The sequence below is a fragment of the Perna viridis genome, chromosome 8 (genome assembly GCF_037379345.1).
Source record: "Perna viridis isolate PV_CMFRI_1.1 ecotype Kerala chromosome 8, ASM3737934v1, whole genome shotgun sequence".
NCBI lineage: Eukaryota > Metazoa > Mollusca > Bivalvia > Mytilida > Mytilidae > Perna > Perna viridis.
This window is the reverse complement of record NC_142452.1, coordinates 22,327,684-22,347,137: the sequence shown is the minus strand read 5'-3', so window position 1 is coordinate 22,347,137 and position 19,454 is coordinate 22,327,684. Positions and strand designations below refer to the sequence as shown.

Here is a 19,454-nt window from a genome sequence, read left to right as displayed (position 1 = left end):
TTTTGAATGATAAGTGGATGTCAACCTAAAGGAAAATTTTGTAGAATGAATGGTCGTACAACCCTAATTCGTAGTCGTCATGTTTTGTCTCCACATTCAGTTCATGTATATTAATTAAAGTGTTGCATTTTTATTACATTAACTTTGCTTTGAATAATTAATAAATTATTATTCTAACATGTAACCAAATCGCATACATTTTGTTTAATTCCAGTTTTGATATTTGCTGTTCCTTGGAATACACTCCGACGATACATGGTAGTTGCTCATTCTTTAGGGATGTCAAACGGTGACTTTGCCTTTCTTTGCATTCATGGTGATGTACGTTTAGTTTGATAGTTATAATGTAATTATACATATGCTTGTTATAACACTTAGTATTACAGTATCTGTTTGTGTTTTTTTGTCTGTTAAGGATATTGAAAAATGACTTTTGTATAAAGTGCTACAGAAAGAAAAAAATTCCTATTGTTTTCATGTACAAAATATTCTGAGATTGGTGAACAATACCAGTATTGTTATTTGTATCTTTACCATATCTCTAAAGATATGAGAGTAATCAAGGCAACCACGATTACAGCGCTAAAATCAAAAGAATAAATCCTAAGGATAATGGCCAGACAGGAAAAGCAAACAAACACAACAAAGAACATGAAATAACCAAACTAAGACGTACAAAGAAACAAAAGCAAGTGAGCAACCTGGACTTCACTAAAAACTGGGAGCGTTGACCGGGTGCACAGCTAGTGTTAACATCCTTTGCTTTACTTGGAACACCCGTCGAGTTGCTTATAAAATGTCGCATCCGGGATAGACAGAAAAGGAAAGGAAATCTATGATACGGTGAACAAATCGTTTCGATAACCATATCGATTCTGTAAGCCACTATTTGTATTTCCATACACTGAAATGGAACAGTATCATATGCAGAATCATAATGTACAACTAACTACCAGATTATGCATTGAAAAATTTGATGAAATCCGCCATTACTCACTGATATCAAATAGGATTCTGAAAAGTAAATAACAGAACACAATCACTCGAATACTTATTAATCACATTTCAGTATAACGATTTTAAACTGTCTGCATTTTGTGACAAATGTTGTGTGCTGCCTTTCAAAGCTTACTTCAAGATGTGTGTTTACACTTGTTGGTGTCCTTTTGGGGATTTCTGAAAGTATTTACTATTTAGGCGTTTCGTTACACCATATCTGTTCCAATGTGTAGAGTGTATTCATTTGATTTTGATAAAGGTCTACTCTTGGAAACAACTACATGAAGAAGTCTTATCAGAAAATGGTTGGCGAAGAAATGACACAGATGACCATGGAGCAAGACTTGCATTCGAGTCAGTTTTACACGTCAGTATTGCGTTATTTTTTTTAAACGCAGATGTTCTATTTTAAATAATGTAAAATATAAAGTAGATTTTAAATGAAACATTCTAGGAACAGAACAAATATTCATGTCTGCTAAGTGAGATAATTTCAAAGTATAGAAATTAGAAATTTAGTTGCATATGCTTACATCAGGTTTGCTGCATCCTTACAATCATGTACATGTAAATCGTTTGCTCTATCGCTGAGGAAAAACTATGATGCTCTTAAAAATTATGTAGCTGTTAATCTTGTATTGTAAGTGACTTACTATAAAGTACTATTTTAAAATAAAACATGGATTGTACCCATATGACTGACGATGTTTAACGTTCTTTGGACATCGAGCAATTCTTACTACTCAGGAGTAACTTTATTTTCAAGAAAACTGACAAATTTTAACTCGCTATTGTAGAATTTATAATTGATAATATTTTATTAAAGTGTCCCCATCGTTTATATAACTTATTTTACATCAATAAAAGAACATAGTCATCGTTAAAAGATGCCAACCGATAACGGCTTATGAGACACCACAAATAAAACAAACTACAATGATGTAATATATATAATCTTTAAAATGATCCTGATAATAATGCACAACAAAAGTATTTTTGTGGTCAACCTTTCTCTGTTACATCGCTCCATCAACTGACGCACGTGATAAATTTTGACTTGACCGTATCATAAATCATGACGATCAGTTGTCATCCGATTACATAGTCCCATTTAATGAATGCTTTTCGGTAATATCTTTAGCATATTTCAGATAACGAGCATCATTTTCTTTACGAATAGCAATTTACCGATAAAAGGAATAAATTTTGTTTAAGATAGTGACTTCATCACGGTAAATACAAGGACGCATCTCAGAGGGCCCACCTGACATGTTCCGAAAATGCCATTTAGTCTTATTATATATATATATATGCTGAAATGTAGTATTGGGACATGAAAATAATATTTTTCTATATGAAGGTCTAGCAATAGCTGATTCTGTTGATAAAGTTTTATTAACATATAATTCTTGACGATTTGTAGATAATTTTACCAACACTTACTGAAGAGAAGTCGGAAAAGTTTAAAGTTGCCGTTGCGAGGATGAAATATGCGGATAATGTAAACTGGATCAATTTACCAACGGTTTCTGAGGTAAATAGACTTGGTGTTCGTTTATTTGTTTCTTCAAAACCTCATCATTTAATTAAAAGCTACTACATGTTTTTTTTTTTTTTTAAATAAAACTAGTTTTGACTAAGTATGTAACTTGATAAGATTTGAATTGACACTACATCAAAAGATGTATATATAGTAAATACTTATTTTTTAAATGTCTATTATTTCAGTCAAGCTAGTTTTCTACTGAGCTTTTTATCATAACACGCATTATCTCTGGTAATGCTAAAACAACAGAAAGTGATTAGGACGTTGTAACAGATGAGCTTTTTCTGATAGGCAGAGAACTCACTTTGTGACCAATAGGGCTAGTGTTGGTTGGTCTTACCAACACCAATAAATATAAAATAATAAAGGTTTCATTTAGATCTAGCAATTTGTCACAAATTATTGCTATCTTGTACTTCATTATGCATTTAGGAAGAGAACTACATACATTTAACTTCAAATATTGATGTGTACTCACGACTATAAGGTCGCGAGTTTAGAATATTATTGCCTACGTGACGACTGATCAAAGTTCTGTCGTGAAGCACTAATATAACTGGTCTTACTCGTTTTTCCTTATAGCAGTCATTTCATGCTTATACTATATAAGTGATTGTTTAAAAAAATAACTATTTACAGCCTGATGCCTACGCTCCCTATTTGTATGACGCAACACTGACGTGGGCCATAATAGTACACAGAATGTTAGCTGATAAGGTCGATCCATCTGACGGAGATCTCATGTTTAAAAGAACTGTCAACTTTTTCCAACAAGGTATAGCGTAGCTGATCTTTTGTGGATGATTAACCTTTTATACAAGTTTCATATTTTTTTTGATGAAATTTGAAGCTAGTGCAGTTTTTTTTTTTTAAAGAAATTGAATTGTTAGAGAGAAATATATCATGTCTACTTCCAAAACATTGTGAAAGAGATCCAAGATACACTGGAATGACTACTCCACCTGCATTTTTTTTCAATACTTTATTCCAAATATTATAATCAATCTAATAGGTTTGACCGACAGCATCAAGTTAGATGAGAAAGGAGACCGAGCTTTGAACTTTTGGATGTTAGACTTACAGGAAGATGGAAGATTTAAACGCATAGCCGAGATTAAATTTCAAGATAATGATGTTTTTGTCAACACTGTGAGTCTTTATTTTTGGTTTCCATTAAAAATCTGCGTTTTCTTTTTCATTTTTTTTCTTCTATACTTCAGTTGAATTTAGATTTTTATGAAAAGAGAGAAAACATTTACATCAATTCCTTATTATTTTACATTTGTACATACGTATAACAATTTAATGAGAAAATCTTCTGAACCGTTGTTGATATCATTTAAAGATCTAAGGATATACCATGAATACTTTCCAATCAGAAAACACTGACACATTACATTGTATATATACATTTTTTTGTTTTTGGCATTACGAATGATAATTTAATTCTTTGATTCCGTTTTTGTAGACTCAGAAGCGTGATAAGCTTGTACGTTGGGTAAATGGAAAATACGGAATTCAAAACGCACCTAGAGATGTTCCAATCTGTGGATTTGAAAACGAGCACTGCCGAGAAGGTATTATATTTGTCTGAATCACTGGTGTAAATACAGTTTTCAGTACATTACGACAATGCCATTCATATAAAGAGTTATTAATATTTTTGGTTAAAAAAGTTTGAAATATTTGGACTCCCCGGAAATGCTTAGTTTACTGGGCACACATGCTTAAAATTTTCGTTAAAAGCGGTTTAATAGTAATCTTAATTGAAAGTCCTGTTTGATTTTTTTCTGTTTCAATTTTCTTTTCTACTTTATTTACATTTTCACCTACGTTATATTTGTCTCCTTGAATTTCTATATTCTGAATCAACACTGTACAGATTGTTTTATTGATTCTGCTTATGTAGTTTTGTGTATTAAGATGATATTTCTGCAGATTTTACACCAACTATTGTTGCCGCTGTATGTGGTTCGTCTGCAATTGTGGTAATTGCAATTGTTATCAACATCATATTTAGGTAACTTAAAGTTTATTTTCATATTTATTTTGATTACTGAACGTCTTTCAGATTTTCTTTCAATAAGACAGTAAAAAGTGAATTTGACTTTATCTGTTTGTCAATGGGATTCTATGTCATCCGCGAACTTAACAACTTATAAAGGTGAAATACATTCAACTTTAAACAAATCATACATTTATAATACAAACTGAAAGTGTGATAGACAAATGTAAATACAAAAATAACAATCATATGCAAATTGCAAATATTAGTATGCTGTACACACATTTCAAGGAGAAATCTCTAATCACTAGCATTAGGGCCGAATATGATGAAGAAGTTCAAGAATTAAAATGTCTTTTTCACAGGCGCTATCGTCGAGTGCAGTTGTTAAAAAGTATGATATGGCAGGTCCGGTTTGAGGATATTGATTTTGTGACTGCTTTACTTCATGGAAGTGTTCGAGTAAGTTAAATAAACCTCTTGAAACTTAAAACTTACAGTACTTGAGTGAGATAAACACCTTTTTTATTGGTCCTGGGGTCATGGAGAATTGGACATTGAACAGTATGGTTTGAGGAAAGGGAAATGGGGAATCGAAATTTAATTAGTTTGCTCTAATTTTAATATAAAAATTGTACCAAGTAAATATTAATATTCAATTGATTTCGTAACATACAACCGACGCGGTATATGAATAGCGAAAGAGACATGAGGAACGTGGCAATGGGTAATGGGGAGACTTGAAATTTTTCCTGATAGTGGAGCTGTAAAATACATTTTAATCCCAAGAATATGTTAACATTACAAATTTACGAAGAGCAAGACGAGTTTGTCTCATACTTGGACCTTAAAGGTACAAGGATTTTTTTTATAATTTTTTTTAAAGAATATACATACGTCTTATTCTATCCATTAAGAAAAATGAAATCTTTATAATCAAAAAGGTTATGTTGATAAAATACAGATTAATACAAAATTATCAAAACCTACATCTTCAAACATAAAAGAGGCACATTAAATAAAATATAAAATGTTTTTCTGTTTTTCTATTTATAGAACAGTTTTAAAACATTAACACGACGTAGAACAAGCTCTAACAAGAAAAAGGCTTCAAGAAGTAATAGTGGAGGTCCAAACGGAGCTGTTATATCTGCCAATAGTTCTCCACCACAATTTCATAAACCTGATACTGGTGCTATGTTTGGATCAGTTGCCTATGTACGAGGTAATATTTGTTGTTTATCAATGCTTGACTACAATATCCACTTACAATTTAGTGGCATTCCACATTAGTAAAGAAGTTTCTGACAAAAATGCAAAAACTGACTTTGAAGAAGAAAAAAACATATGTTTTCTACCGTGTTAGACTTCCTACAATTTGGCTTCTGGATTTGATGTCTTAGTGTGAGATTGAATGAAATGACTTAAGGTGGTAGACCTAGGGTAAAAGACATAACTCATGAAGTCAATAATATGTTTGTATCATATTTAATTTCACCATAGCCTGTAAAGCTTTCATTTGAAATGGAATGAAATTAGTCTAGGTTACTTTGATGCTTACATGATATTGATGTAAAATGCTGAATACAAACGTTCCAATGATTTAACCTCCTTAAATCAAGATTTATTTTTGCTGTTGTTATTTAACATTTTGTATCTATTTATTTTTCAGGCAGTTTAGTTTCTGTTAAACGTGAACACAGGAGCAACATTACTATGACAAAGGAAGTTCTTCTTCAGTTAAATCAGGTAAGAAAATGGTTGTCAGAATAAATTTTGAAGAGGAAATCTGGGTTTTGGAAAATGATTTAAAGTAGTAAAACATGATTTGAATTTGTCACCAGTAACATAAAATAAAACGAGAGAACAAAATTAAATATGAAATGAATCGATACTAGTACTGTGTTCTTACTTGCTTATGAGTGACGTTTTATCTGCCTTTTTTAATGCTCCTTTAATGTATACTTTCAGCTAATGGAACTTAAGCATCAAAATGTATGTGCGTTTGTCGGAGCTTCGTTTGATCCCGGACGTGTTTTGTTGCTGTGGGAATATTGCCCTAAAGGAAGTATTCAGGTAATTAAATGGGAAACCAATATGTATAAAATGACAGAGTCTTGTGATTCAACTAATTAATAGAGTATTTTAAACATGGTGTAGTTGACAGCAAAATATTGAAAAAAATATCTGCAGTTTAAAAGAATGCTCTTCAACAATACTTAGAAAACATTTAATTTAATTATATAGAGACCATAATGACACAACGTATCAATATCCTAATCTAATGTATTAATAAATCTGAAATAATTGTCTTTTCCAGGATGTCATCGGTAATGAAAATATAAAGTTGGATCAAATGTTCAAGTTTGCTCTTAGTCTCGATATTGTAAAGGTATGTCATATTTTCACTAACACACTCAGTTATCGTTTTTTTTTTAAGAATAGGTGATTATAGAATAACATTTCCTCTTTATTTTCAGCATTTCACAATTACTGTTTTTAAAGAAACTGAAAACTACCTCTCTTATATCGTTATATCTGTTGTATTTTGTTCTTAAGACAGATACGTCTTCACAGAAATTTAAACTGTATTTTTTACTATTTCACAGGGATTAGATTTCATTCATAAAAGCTGTGTGCAGGTTCATGGAAATCTGAAAAGCAGTAATTGTGTGGTTGATAGTCGATGGACGTGCAAGCTAACCGATTTTGGTGTTCCAGCAATAAGATTTTCAGAAAGAAATATATTGGAAGAACCACCTGAAAGTAAGCTTTATTTTTGTTATATGCAGCATCTACTTAGTCCCTTATCACAGCATGAAGACATACAAAACAGCCTTCTTGCCTTCATTTATGAATGTCGTGTCAATCCATATTGGTGTCATAAGAGATGACTCTGTCATGAATTTCCCATGTTTAAAATGAATGATTGTTTTTGGATTTTTGTATGTTATGTTCTATTTTTGTTAAAAGTAATTGCAATACATGTTTGTTATACAGAGTTACTGTGGACTGCACCGGAAGTACTAAGGAGTGAAAAGTTTATCGATAGACAGAAGGCTGACTTGTATAGTTTGGGAATGATACTGAAAGAAGTGTTTACACGTTCAGGACCGTACACAGAGTTCATGGACCTCATAGCTCCTTCAGGTTAGGTTATATCCTACATTTCTGGAGAAGGCATTTGCACTTATGTGCATTTATTTTCTTTTTAACATACATAATCACATGACCTTAGTTTACTACAGGAAGAATACTTCCATTTTACAAAGTTAATTGAACACGTTGACTCAAAAGATGCGAATATTTATACAATATTGAGAATAAATGCATCTTTTTTGTATGATGAGTAAGTGATGATTTAACAATAGAAACTACTTTGCTTTTGCAATTAACATGCAACGAAACATTCATGATTTGAAAATTATTGTAGAAATAATAGAAAAAGTGAAACTTCGAGAGACAGGCACTGCACCTTTCAGACCATTGTTATCTGTGGAATATCGTAACAAACATCAGGAGTTGGTAAATCTTATTGATGAACTATGGCATGAAGACCCACAGCACAGAATGTCAGCTTCTAGAGCTTATAAAACTTTACACAGAATCAATCCATCTAAGTAAGCAGATTTTAAATTTTATTAGTACGTCCGCCTTGGCACTTTGTCCATCCATCTACACGCTTATGAAACATTTCAAAGAAACGCAGTATTTTGTTATAATATTTTATGTTATGTTTGTCTTCATGTGAGGAAGCACTCTTTCATTATTAATCTTTTTTTCAAATATTTGTTTGAGAAGTTTGACACTGATAAATTTAGGGAAGTGCATATCGTGTACTTGATTGCAGCTGTTTAATACTTGTGCTAAACAGTATTTACAGTTATGCAAATCAAGTATGGATCGAACGTTGAAGTATGATGATGTTTATCATAAAAAGCGAATCTACATAAGATGACCAAATAGCACATAAAGTTATCACTTTTTTGCATTTGTTGTATCAAAAATATATTGTTTCATACAAAACCTAAAATAGTTCATTTGCCATTGACTAATCTATATTTGAATTTTCAGAAATTTAACCATGATAGACAATATGATTGCTATCCTCGAAAAATATGCCAATCATTTGGAGGAACTTGTTGCTGAAAGAACAAGTGAACTAGACGTGGAAAAGAAAAGAGCAGAAAATTTACTGTATAGAATGTTACCAAGGTAATTTGAAACACTATAGTAATGCAGCGTACTTATTTCAAATAAAAAAAAACTGAAACACAAATTTAAATTAAATATTAAAATGTCCGAAGGGAAAATTAAATTTTGTAATGTGTGCTATGCATTAGCATAACTATTTTTTTCGTCTTTCAGAACTCATCCAAAAATTGATTGACAATGTACATTTATTTCAAATTTACATGTGGCGTATGTCATATTTTAGAACTGTTGCGGAAGAATTGAAAGCAGGTCAGAAGGTTAAAGCAGAACACTTCGATGAAGCGACAATATACTTTTCGGATATTGTTGGTTTCACAACAATCTGTGCAAGCAGTACTCCGATAGAGGTAAACCTTGCCTTTCAAATTTGGAGAAAGGATTCGTTATTTTCATATTGTTATTTCTTTAAGATCGTGAGTTTAGATCTACTTACATGTCTAACTTTTCGGAAAGCTGGAATGGCAGGAGAGCGATATTAAATCTCAGGTGTTTACTTGGTTTATCGAATATACTTTTGTTACTTAAATACAGTTTCAAATTAGTTATGCTACAAAATGCGATTCAATATTTGTCTAAATAATAAAAACTTGACTATCTCTTATAAAACTAAAAATGTAAAAGGCAATTTATATTGACATGGCTATCTTACCGATTAATGTAACCTTATGTTTTGTTTCTAGGTTGTCAATTTACTGAACTGTTTGTATACAGTATTTGACGATATCATCACCCGATACGATGTATATAAGGTTTGTATCACTACATTGTTTCCCTTCATTTTTTACGATAGCAAACAAAAAAGTAATCAGGAAATGAAGCGAATTGTTCTGATTCAAAGAAAGACTGACTAATTGTTTCCTTTTTTAGGCTGTTTTTAATGATACCAAAAGCAATGAAAATGTGTGGAAAAAGTTTTGTTTATTAAAGAAAAAAAATAAAATTTATCCAAGTTTTATTACCTTAATTATTGATTGCCTTTCATAATACAGGTAGAAACAATTGGTGATGCTTATATGTTAGCAAGTGGTTTACCCACAAGGAACGGAACACAACATATAAGATATATAGCAGATTGTGCTCTGGACATATTGGAATCAATTAAAACATTTTATATTCCTCATCAAGAAAATCAGGCTGTAAGGATACGTATAGGTAGGTCATATTATTATTAAACCCCCAGCAAACAAACTTTAGGGGAATATAGTATAGGAATCCCCGTCTGTCCGGTTTGTCAGTCTGTTTGACCACATATTTTGTATGCGAAACTCCTCCTAAACTACGCAAGGGATTTTGATGAATATTGGACATAATTTGTAGATGTGCATGAAGGAATTGAAGGAGGGATATCACTGTCGGGATAATCCAACTTAAGGGTTTACATATTAAAACCTTGTTAGCAAAGTTCTTTCTCAATCGCTCAAGGGATTTTATGAAAATTTATAGAATGTTGTAATTGAACAAAGATTCTTTGAAGTCGTGGTTATTCTTGTAATTTCATTACTAAATTGAAACGCAGTCAAATTTGAAAGGAATATAACTACAAATCACAGCCGTGTTAATGAAAACAAATATGAACTACTGAAAGCATTTGTAGGTGTACAAATGATATGCTAGACACATTTGCACTAACACACTTGAATATCAATCATGTTATACATTTTGCATTTTAAAATATTTGAATCATTATTTTTTGACATCATTATTATTCCAGGCATACATTCAGGTTCTGTTGTTGCTGGTGTGGTGGGTATGGCCATGCCGAGGTATTGCCTATTTGGTGATACTGTAAATACGGCTTCTAGAATGGAATCTACAGGTCTACGTAAGTCGTATATACCCAATATGTCCGCTACACTGTCACAATTAAACAACTAAGACATGTATTTTATCAATCATGCAGTCATATTTATTTATAACATATTGACAATAGACAATGATACTGAATATCAAATCTTTATTTTAAACATGTAGATATTTTGTAAACTCATTTAAAACTGTTAAGTATCGAGTAGGTTCCTGACGATGAATATGAAATGTTGTAACAAAAGCACCCAGTCAACGGATTTAATCATATCTAGAATTCCAATATGCTTTGTGCATATATTCCATGTATATTAAGCTTTACGCTATATAAACATAGGAAAGGTGACATTTAAAGGAATATCAAGAAATTTATTTCAATTTCAATTTGTTTTAGCCATGAAAATACATCTAAGCACAGCTGCTGCAGAGAACTTACAAAAATTCAAAAACTACAGTTTACATTGCCGTGGTGAAATAAATGTTAAGGGGAAGGGAATAATGAAAACGTATTTCTTAAATGGAAAAAGTGAAGACAGTCAATCCATGCCTCTAATTGAAGAAGACAGGATAACTACTCCAGTCCAACCTGCTGAACCTGGTATGGTTCATTCAACATCTGCTGGAAAAATGCGTCATATATCCACAGTATCAAATGCAATTGAGAGCAGGGTAGGCATAGGGCACTATGGAGACATCCCAGATATAATTCACAAATGTAAATCTAGACCTTCATTGCAATCTATTCTGTCAATTGATAGTGACAATTTTCGTCCTGTGAGGAGATCGTCGTCTTCGGAATCATCAGAAAATAGAAAAATCAGTGACAATTCTGGTCATACCGAAACTGACCTAGATTTCTCAGAGAGGACTACTTCACTTGAGTCTGGTTACTTTCCAGCCGACTCTTCTTGTTCATCCATAGAAAGAAATAGTCCATGTCTTAATCGAACCCAATTTTTTGAGAAACATGGACCGATAAATATTTCAGTGGAAGGCGAAATAAATAGTGGAGATCGAAAGGAAAGTGACGTGAAGTCATTGGACCTTGATGTCAAAAGACCCAAGAGTCGCAGTCGACGAAAGGACAACATTTTTTCTGTGAAATATTTTCCCCAGAAAGGAATTGCTTTTGATGAAAGCAAAAATACAATTATAAATGGATATTCCTTAGATGAATGTCTACATAAAGAAATATCTAAAAATCTTCATTCTAATATTTATGATGTTGAACTTTCTAATAAACTCCATAAAAAACTTGAGAGAATATGCTCTGTTGACAGCGGTAGAAATGTTTGTATGGAACCGGACTGTTTAAAAAGTTGTGTTGCATGTCAGTCTAAACATGAAACTAAAGACAAAAGCGCACATCGGTCGAACGTTATTGATTGTGATGAAATACTCGACAATGGCAGTAGTGACACAGAATTAAGTCATGACAAATCAAACGGGCCGGAACCGGACTTACTTCCGCATTCGGAGCAAAGAGCGCGCAGACGTTCTAAAACATTGACGACAGAAGTGACCGCATTATGATAGCGATAGAGAAAGTATCTGTGAAAATGTGTATCAATGTGTGGTTGTTAATGATTTTTTTATGAGTTGTAGTAGTGCTATTTTATTTGTGTGGCGAATCTGTGATAAATTATTGAAACTTAATCATTGTGTTTTCATGTTATTATTGCTTTATTATTATTCCAATCAAACCCGACATAAAATTACATTTCAAAACGTAACAATATTTATTGGTATTAATAATTGAAAATTCAAAACAACGATATAAAGCAAATACATTAATGATTTCAGTTATTTCATATGAGAAAGAATTCAAAAGGATTGCATACGTTCAGTTGGCGAAAGTTGCAAAATTCAAAATGATAACGAACAAAAGCAGGCAGAAAGAAACGTATTACCGCTCTTTGCTTGCATATCAACACTTCGCGATTTATACTCTTACATGTGATGGTATCAAACATGTAGTTAGCAGATCAGGAAAAAATACAAGAACCATTAGAACCACGTGAGATATGTAGTTTTGCAGTATTCGGTTGTCTGTATATCATGTTTACACTTACTTATTCTCTAGCCCCACATTTATATAGATTCATAATGTTAACATTTCATGTGGTAAGATTCGCCGATTTCAAAATTTTTATGAGATTAATGGCTTCATTTCCAGGTGTTAAGTCAAAATATTATGATTGTAGAACTATTTTGTTTAAATAATTCATATATCAACACATAATCAAAAAGTTCAAGGCGAACCTTCAGGGTATACTACACCATGTGTCTGGAGAGTATAACCTTGGCAGATCAATCAAATGGATGGCCAGAAAACCATTTCAAGCGTCTAGTGCACTCTGATTGCGACGAAACTGGTTCCTTTCATCAAGATAACGCCCTTATATCTATTAACTGAGATTGTCTTACAAAAACAGGTTCTTGTTGTTACACGAGATTGTCGGAAATTCTTGTATTTGATGAACTATTTGCATGCTTTTGAAAACTTTTCATTGGTTCTTCTATGCTTTCATTAACAAGTTGTGTCACTTACACGTTGGCGTTAATTCGAGGTACATTGAGGGAATAAATACCGAACATTCCTTGCACGTGAGATTACAGGAAAACTAATCGCATTTCTTCACATCTAAACAAAATGCTATCAATCTTTGTTATGGTAGTGAGCCACGGATAAGGTAAACTTTTTCGAATACTGTGAGTATCTATACTATTTATTACAAATTATACACAGTAAAATTTAACTATATACAATGAACTAAGAATCGACAAACACAAAACGTTCATACTTCAATTTACATTGTCAAATGGCGAATGTATTGATGAAATGTACGCCATGGCAAAAATATTTTCTTGGAATGTTGAGCATTGTGATTTCTGTTTGTTAATGAATTACAGTTTTATATGTTTCATAACGAGTGAAATTTGAATATCGCAAAATATTCACTGAATTTATTTACTTTCATCATAATAAACGAGCCTCGGCTCGTTTGTTTTAATGTTGAAAGTGAATAATACGAGTTCATATTTTACAATATTCAAATTTCACGAGATATTAAACCAATTTTATCACTGATTCTTCTGGATAATTTGGTCGCTTAACATTCGGCATTTGCCACGGAGGAAATTTTAGAATTTGCCCCTCTTTGACGTCACCAGTTGTTAGGGGAGATCAACATAAGAAACGTCACAACGTTGTTTTTGACCAAACAATTTTATTTGCAATGCGTCATAATCACACAACAACCAATCACACCGGCGAATTTTTCATATCACTAGTTCATATCCCACCGTTCCATGAGGTGATGTCGCAAAATAATTACCTGTCCAAAAAGTGGATAAAACGACAAAATCATAGAGAAGACACTTATATCCCAAGAGTTTTATACTGAATATCTTGGTATAAATCAGTTGTGAAGAGATGACCTTTTCAGCAAACATATTCTGTTATTCCATTTTGTGCATATTTATGTTGACTTTGCATATTGATAATGATTATTCCAAAGTGGAAATGTTCATGTTTCTAAAGTTTGTCTATTTCTTTCTCCCAATTATTAAACTTTTCCTTTAAATAAATTGGTTTTAAAAAAAATCATGATTTTCCTCAACCTTTATGTATGTATCAAAACTTTTTTATACAAGGGTATGTGTTTTACCAGATAATATTAATGTAGCTTGTATTATGCAACGAGTATTGTTTATAGATAAATAAATAATTAATGGCAAATATCGAAATGGTAAAGAAAAAAAGCGCATATCTGCTTTACGTCAAGTTCCATATAAACAGTTACTATTGATTAGTAATGTCCGACAACTGAAGTGTTTTTCTTTTCTGTTTTTTTTTTAAATAAGTGAGAAAATTTTAAATACAATGCTGAATTTTAGTTAAAGTCAATAACAGGTAATCAGACTTAATAAGCAACTAACAGCTGTAGCTAAATGGCAGCTATTTTGAGAAGTTATCTTAAGATAGAAAATACCTTCATTATCAATGGTTAGTAAGTTAAGCATTCCAGATTTCTCCTTTCAGATAAGAGATTGAATATTAATTGTAAAAGTTACCATGGCAGTATTCAGATCAGAACTCCACGTCCCCGTGAAAAGAGATGAGATGAACTTCCAAGACCGACAGGTAAAGTCTTGGGAGAATATCGAATCGAGAATGGATAGAAGGCAGAGTGAATGGGATAAGGAATTCGATAAAATTAGGAATGAGTTCTTCACACTAAAACCGGTTGATAGGATTAAGAATAGCCCAGATAGATTGGATGATTTAAAAACTATTTACGAAACTGATCCATATGGAAATCAAAAGTTTAAAGTTCGTTTTGATGTTAGTGAATTCAGACCGGAAGAAATACAAGTAAGAACGCAAGATGGAAAAATATCTGTAACAGCAAAACATCAGGAAAAGTCGACAACTGCATCCGTGAGCAAAGAGTATAGCAGAAAACTAGACATACCAAATAACGTTGATGAAGACAAATTACAATGTGTGTTAAGCAAAGACGGAATTCTGACAGTTGAAGGACCGCTAAAAAGTGGTCATTTAGTTACAACAAATACATATCTACCGATCCAACAAGGGGCTAGTTCAATGTCACCACAACCCACTCCTCATAATCAAGTAGCCATTGCTAAGCCCCTTGATGTCGCAACACCGGTAAAAAATCCGATCATAACAGAACCGGATGGAACTAGAAAACTCCGTCTTTCCGTTGATGTTGGGGAGTTCAAACCAGATGAAATAGTGGTAAAAACTGCAGAAAAAAAATTGATCGTTCATGCTGAACACGAAGAAAAATTGTCCGGAAGAACTTTGCATAAAGAATTTAATAAGGAATATGAACTTCCGGAAAGTGTTGACCAGTCGTCAATCACTGCATACATTGGCGAAGAGGGTAAATTGTATATTGAAGCACCACTTAAACCAGCACAGCAGAAGCGCTATTCCATTACTCAAACGCATGATGTGAGAAAGGTGGTTGTTACAAAAGAATCACAGGTTACAATTACAGACAGTCAAAATCGCCCTATGATTACAATCAATGTACATCGTAATTGAGTATAAAACTTTCGAATAAGGGGTTAGTGTTGTGTTAGGAATCATAGTGAGCTTGCTTAATCGTTGTGGAGTAAATGTCCGTCGTACTTGATTCACATAGAACTTCATGGTCATTAGACTTAAGTGCTATCGATATTAGCTATACACGAAATGTATACGTAAGATACAGACAGAAGTGGATTCAATTATGAGACATAATACAAAAGATCACCTGGATAAATGCCATAGATACGTACCCAGAATAACGATAAAATATATGATTATTATGAATGGGAGCCATTTTGACTTTTAGTTCCTGTAGAAGTCGTGTTTCATTTATTCTTTCATATTTTCGATGTTCTCTGTTATGCAAGTGGTTGCAGTTTGGATGTTTTCCAAAGTAATTTGCACAAGATCTGCATACTCTTTTATAACTGTTATTACTTATACGAATGATTTAAATTATGCTGATCATCAACGCTTTTAATTCCAACTTCGAATATTTTTTTTTAAATTGAGATAACAGACGTATGTAAGTGGACAATCATATTTATTTTTTTTTAAACAAAATTATTGACAAATGTGCTGACGACGTAAAAATTGACTAGAAAGATGAAAAGTGAAAAACCGCCACAATAATTATGTGTTGTGCAGTAACTACCACTTATCATATAATTAAAAACACAATTCCCGTCCGAGTAATTATTTCATCTGTTTCTCATAGGCTAATTAGCTTGTTATTTCTATTTTTGATATATTTGTCTATTTAATGTAAACCAAATGCATGCCTGGTAGCCAACATGATATTTCGAATTTCCAATCTTTGTGCAGATATCACAGAAAATCAAACGTGTATAATCTCTTTAGTAATCTTTAGTCTGTTGAGATATAAATGTACGTTAGGAATCGAGAAGAGAATTAAATTGATTAAAAACACATTCGAAATGGTAAGATCAATAAATGTTGTGTTTATTCTAGATGGTCGTGTTTTCAACTTTTCAAAACCTTTTTCAACCCTGCCACTCTTAACTAGGAACAGAGAGAACAGATGACATTTACATGATTGAAAGCATTTCATGCCGATGCCGACCATTCGAAAATGTCCATCGACTTAATAAGAAACCTCTGATTAGCACAGTCACACATTATGTCATAATTTGTTTTTATCGTCATGGCATTAAATGCTATACATACGGATAACGCATGTTTGTAGGTTGTTTTAGGCTTGTTACAGGTCTTTTTGTTGCAAACATACACACTATTTTATTTCAAGATTAGATTATTGGTTAACACAATATATTTATAGACTTGTAGCAATTCTAATACTCGTGCACCATCTTAAATCATTTTGACCACGTTCTTTGTTAAATAATTATCTTGTTTGTCAAGTTTATAAGCTCTGAAACTCTGTGATGACGTTGTATACATTTATTGAATAAATTAAATGTTTATTATAAAGTCGTGTAATTACTTCTATGTAAATAATATATGATGTGATTGTTTGTTCTTGAACAGGAATCGTGCTGTAACATGTTGCTCTTTCATTGTCCGACTATCTTCAGACATTATTGGAGGTCGCAGATTTTATCACCGTCAGTGTCATAAGATGATTTAAATGTTGGACATTGAAATGAATTGCATGGACTTTAAGTAAGAGGCTTTATAATGTCTCAGTGTTTATTTTTTGTAGTGTGTACCTATTATCCTTTATGATATTTCCTGCATGTCTATTGAGAAGGGCATGGAATATTTATATGCAGAACCTTCAAACCATGATAAACTAATTTGTCCCAATGATGATTATCTTATATAATGCAAGTGTAACCAGTAAGAGGGCGAAGTTGAATATATAGTCATTTTTAAGGAATAATTATGCCTTCAACAGTTTAACATTAACTAGGATTTATAAACATTTTGTTTTTGTTACCAATACGAAACTATATGTATAACAGGTTGCCGTATGTGATTTTATTACACATACATATGATATCCATTTAGGTTACACGCCTAGGTTAATTCTAACTTCCCGTAAGACTGAAATCAGGCCCTCAGTGCTTCTTAAGTCAAATGTTAAAGTCGTATTGATTATATAATAAGAGGACTTCGTCCTGCATTATATACGTACAAATAACAAGCCTAAAAGCGAACATACTTTAGCAACGTATAGGTTTGAACATCATTTATTATTTTAATATTATCTAATTCAAGTTAACTACACAACAAATATTCATTTTGATATAAGATAAATCTAGGAAAATATATTTATCTGGTATTGTACGAAGTACCTATTATGTTTTGGCACAGGTCCGATCTTAATGTGGCGTTTTTTTGCAGTGTCTGCGCAAATATTTATAAAAGGCAGACAATTCCATATTCACATAAGCATAAAATGTGAAATTGATGAATTTTAAGATAGTTGCTGATATGAATTTCAGAAGATGTAAACTGTTAAAACTGTTTAATTGCAATTAATCATACTTATGATAGTTCAAAAGATATTTTACATTATGTTAGTAAATTTATATCGTACATAATGGAAGCGTAAGACCAACGTAATTTATCTCATTGATTATGCTCTTCTTAGTTTATAAGCAGGATTAATGAACTTTATCAACTTTTCCAAAGATTCATCCCAAAATACACAATGAAAAATAGAACAAACAAACAAACAAACCAAAGTTACGACAGTCAAGCCTTTTAGTACTATGTTGTAAGATAAATGACTGTTTTCCACATTGACATAACAAATTATTTAATAAATTCGGTACCGATTTGATCCGATGCAGCAGTGTAGCGACTCTATCCGTAGAATAACTATATGTTACCGAGACCATGTTTTCTACCAATGTATAGTATATAAAGTACACTTTGGTATTTAAAACAGAAAACGGTCTTTTCTGTACTTTCATTGGCATTTTGTACATTAAATTTTAATTTGTTTGTAAATCTGCATGTCATATTTGATTTGTCTGTTCATTTGTGTTACAATGAATAGATGGATTATGTAGCATCTAAAGACAATCTCAAAAAGTTACCAATACATGTAATTGCATATAACTATCGCTATGTTTACAGTTCAATTGTATGAAATAACCATGGAAATCTAAGATAATTGCATGATAACTACAATTATAACACCGTCTCGTGTCGATCATGGTCCGACAGATATTAGTATAAAGAGAATAGATATGGTGGATATATCAAAGAGACAACAGCGTCATGCAAAATGTCACCTCAAGGCCACCCATCGGTCTTCAATGAACGACGAGGAAATCCTCACACCACAGGGTAGGCTATATCTGGCACCCAAACAACATTATAAACATGTACAAAGAAATAGCTTAGCTGCCTCTTTATACTCCAGTAACATGAGTAGACTATTTTGACAGTCGCAAGTTAAACATAACGACACTTAATGAACAATTTCAAAAAACAGCATAGGTAATTAAGATAAAGCATGTTTCATAGAATTGTCTATATTGTGGTATATGTGATGACCTAGCATAATGCCTCATTAAGTGAGAGAGTAGCTTTAGAATTTAAAAACACGTTTCTAAGCATAAATGTTCACTCGAACTGTATGTAATATACTTTCATAACTTCTCTCAATATCGAGCTATATGTGTATATAGGAAAACATTTTCACAAACAATTTGTTAAAAAATAATTCCGGGTGTCAGTTCCGATCCTACAGTACATCTCAGCAAAGAGCAATTATTAACCGGCCTCTATGTAATAATATAATAGAGTTAACAAATCTAATTGTTTATTTTTGTATTCTTATCTAAAGTTCTATAATTATAAAATATTTCTAATCATCGATCACC

At 32.2% G+C, this 19,454-nt stretch overlaps 2 protein-coding genes across 3 annotated transcripts; both read left to right on the top strand.

Moving 5' to 3' along the window:
• The first annotated feature begins 231 nt into the window (after positions 1-231).
• LOC148609850 (atrial natriuretic peptide receptor 1-like) lies at positions 232-12,224 on the top strand. The gene is made up of 21 exons (XM_088541277.1): positions 232-321; positions 1,259-1,366; positions 2,423-2,533; positions 3,185-3,320; positions 3,558-3,694; positions 4,014-4,122; positions 4,484-4,565; positions 4,916-5,012; positions 5,607-5,775; positions 6,223-6,299; positions 6,522-6,626; positions 6,871-6,942; positions 7,160-7,316; positions 7,551-7,700; positions 7,984-8,170; positions 8,625-8,765; positions 8,989-9,112; positions 9,446-9,514; positions 9,755-9,917; positions 10,477-10,587; positions 10,963-12,224. Exons 1-21 carry the CDS (start codon positions 256-258, stop codon positions 12,099-12,101), a joined length of 3,510 nt encoding a protein of 1,169 aa, XP_088397403.1. The 5' UTR covers positions 232-255; the 3' UTR covers positions 12,102-12,224.
• A 990-nt stretch (positions 12,225-13,214) lies between these two features.
• LOC148609849 (major egg antigen-like) lies at positions 13,215-17,085 on the top strand. 2 transcript variants are annotated; one of them, XM_088541275.1, is made up of 2 exons: positions 13,215-13,261; positions 14,614-17,085. In XM_088541275.1, the coding sequence occupies exon 2, from the start codon at positions 14,647-14,649 to the stop codon at positions 15,646-15,648; it is 1,002 nt and encodes a 333-aa protein (XP_088397401.1). In that variant the 5' UTR covers positions 13,215-13,261; positions 14,614-14,646; the 3' UTR covers positions 15,649-17,085. The 2 variants fall into 2 exon arrangements, with proteins under 2 accessions (XP_088397401.1, XP_088397400.1); XM_088541274.1 differs by having other exon boundaries at positions 13,215-13,280.
• The last annotated feature ends 2,369 nt before the right edge of the window (positions 17,086-19,454 follow it).

Excerpts from the sequence above, each read along its gene's own strand:
- LOC148609850 (XM_088541277.1), top strand. The coding sequence starts at position 256 with ATGGTAGTTGCTCATTCTTTAGGGATGTCAAACGGTGACTTTGCCTTT. Across the intron at positions 8,171-8,624 it reads CACAGAATCAATCCATCTAA|AAATTTAACCATGATAGACA; the intron begins GTAAGCAGATTT and ends TTGAATTTTCAG. Across the intron at positions 9,918-10,476 it reads GGCTGTAAGGATACGTATAG|GCATACATTCAGGTTCTGTT; the intron begins GTAGGTCATATT and ends TTATTATTCCAG.
- LOC148609849 (XM_088541275.1), top strand. The coding sequence starts at position 14,647 with ATGGCAGTATTCAGATCAGAACTCCACGTCCCCGTGAAAAGAGATGAG.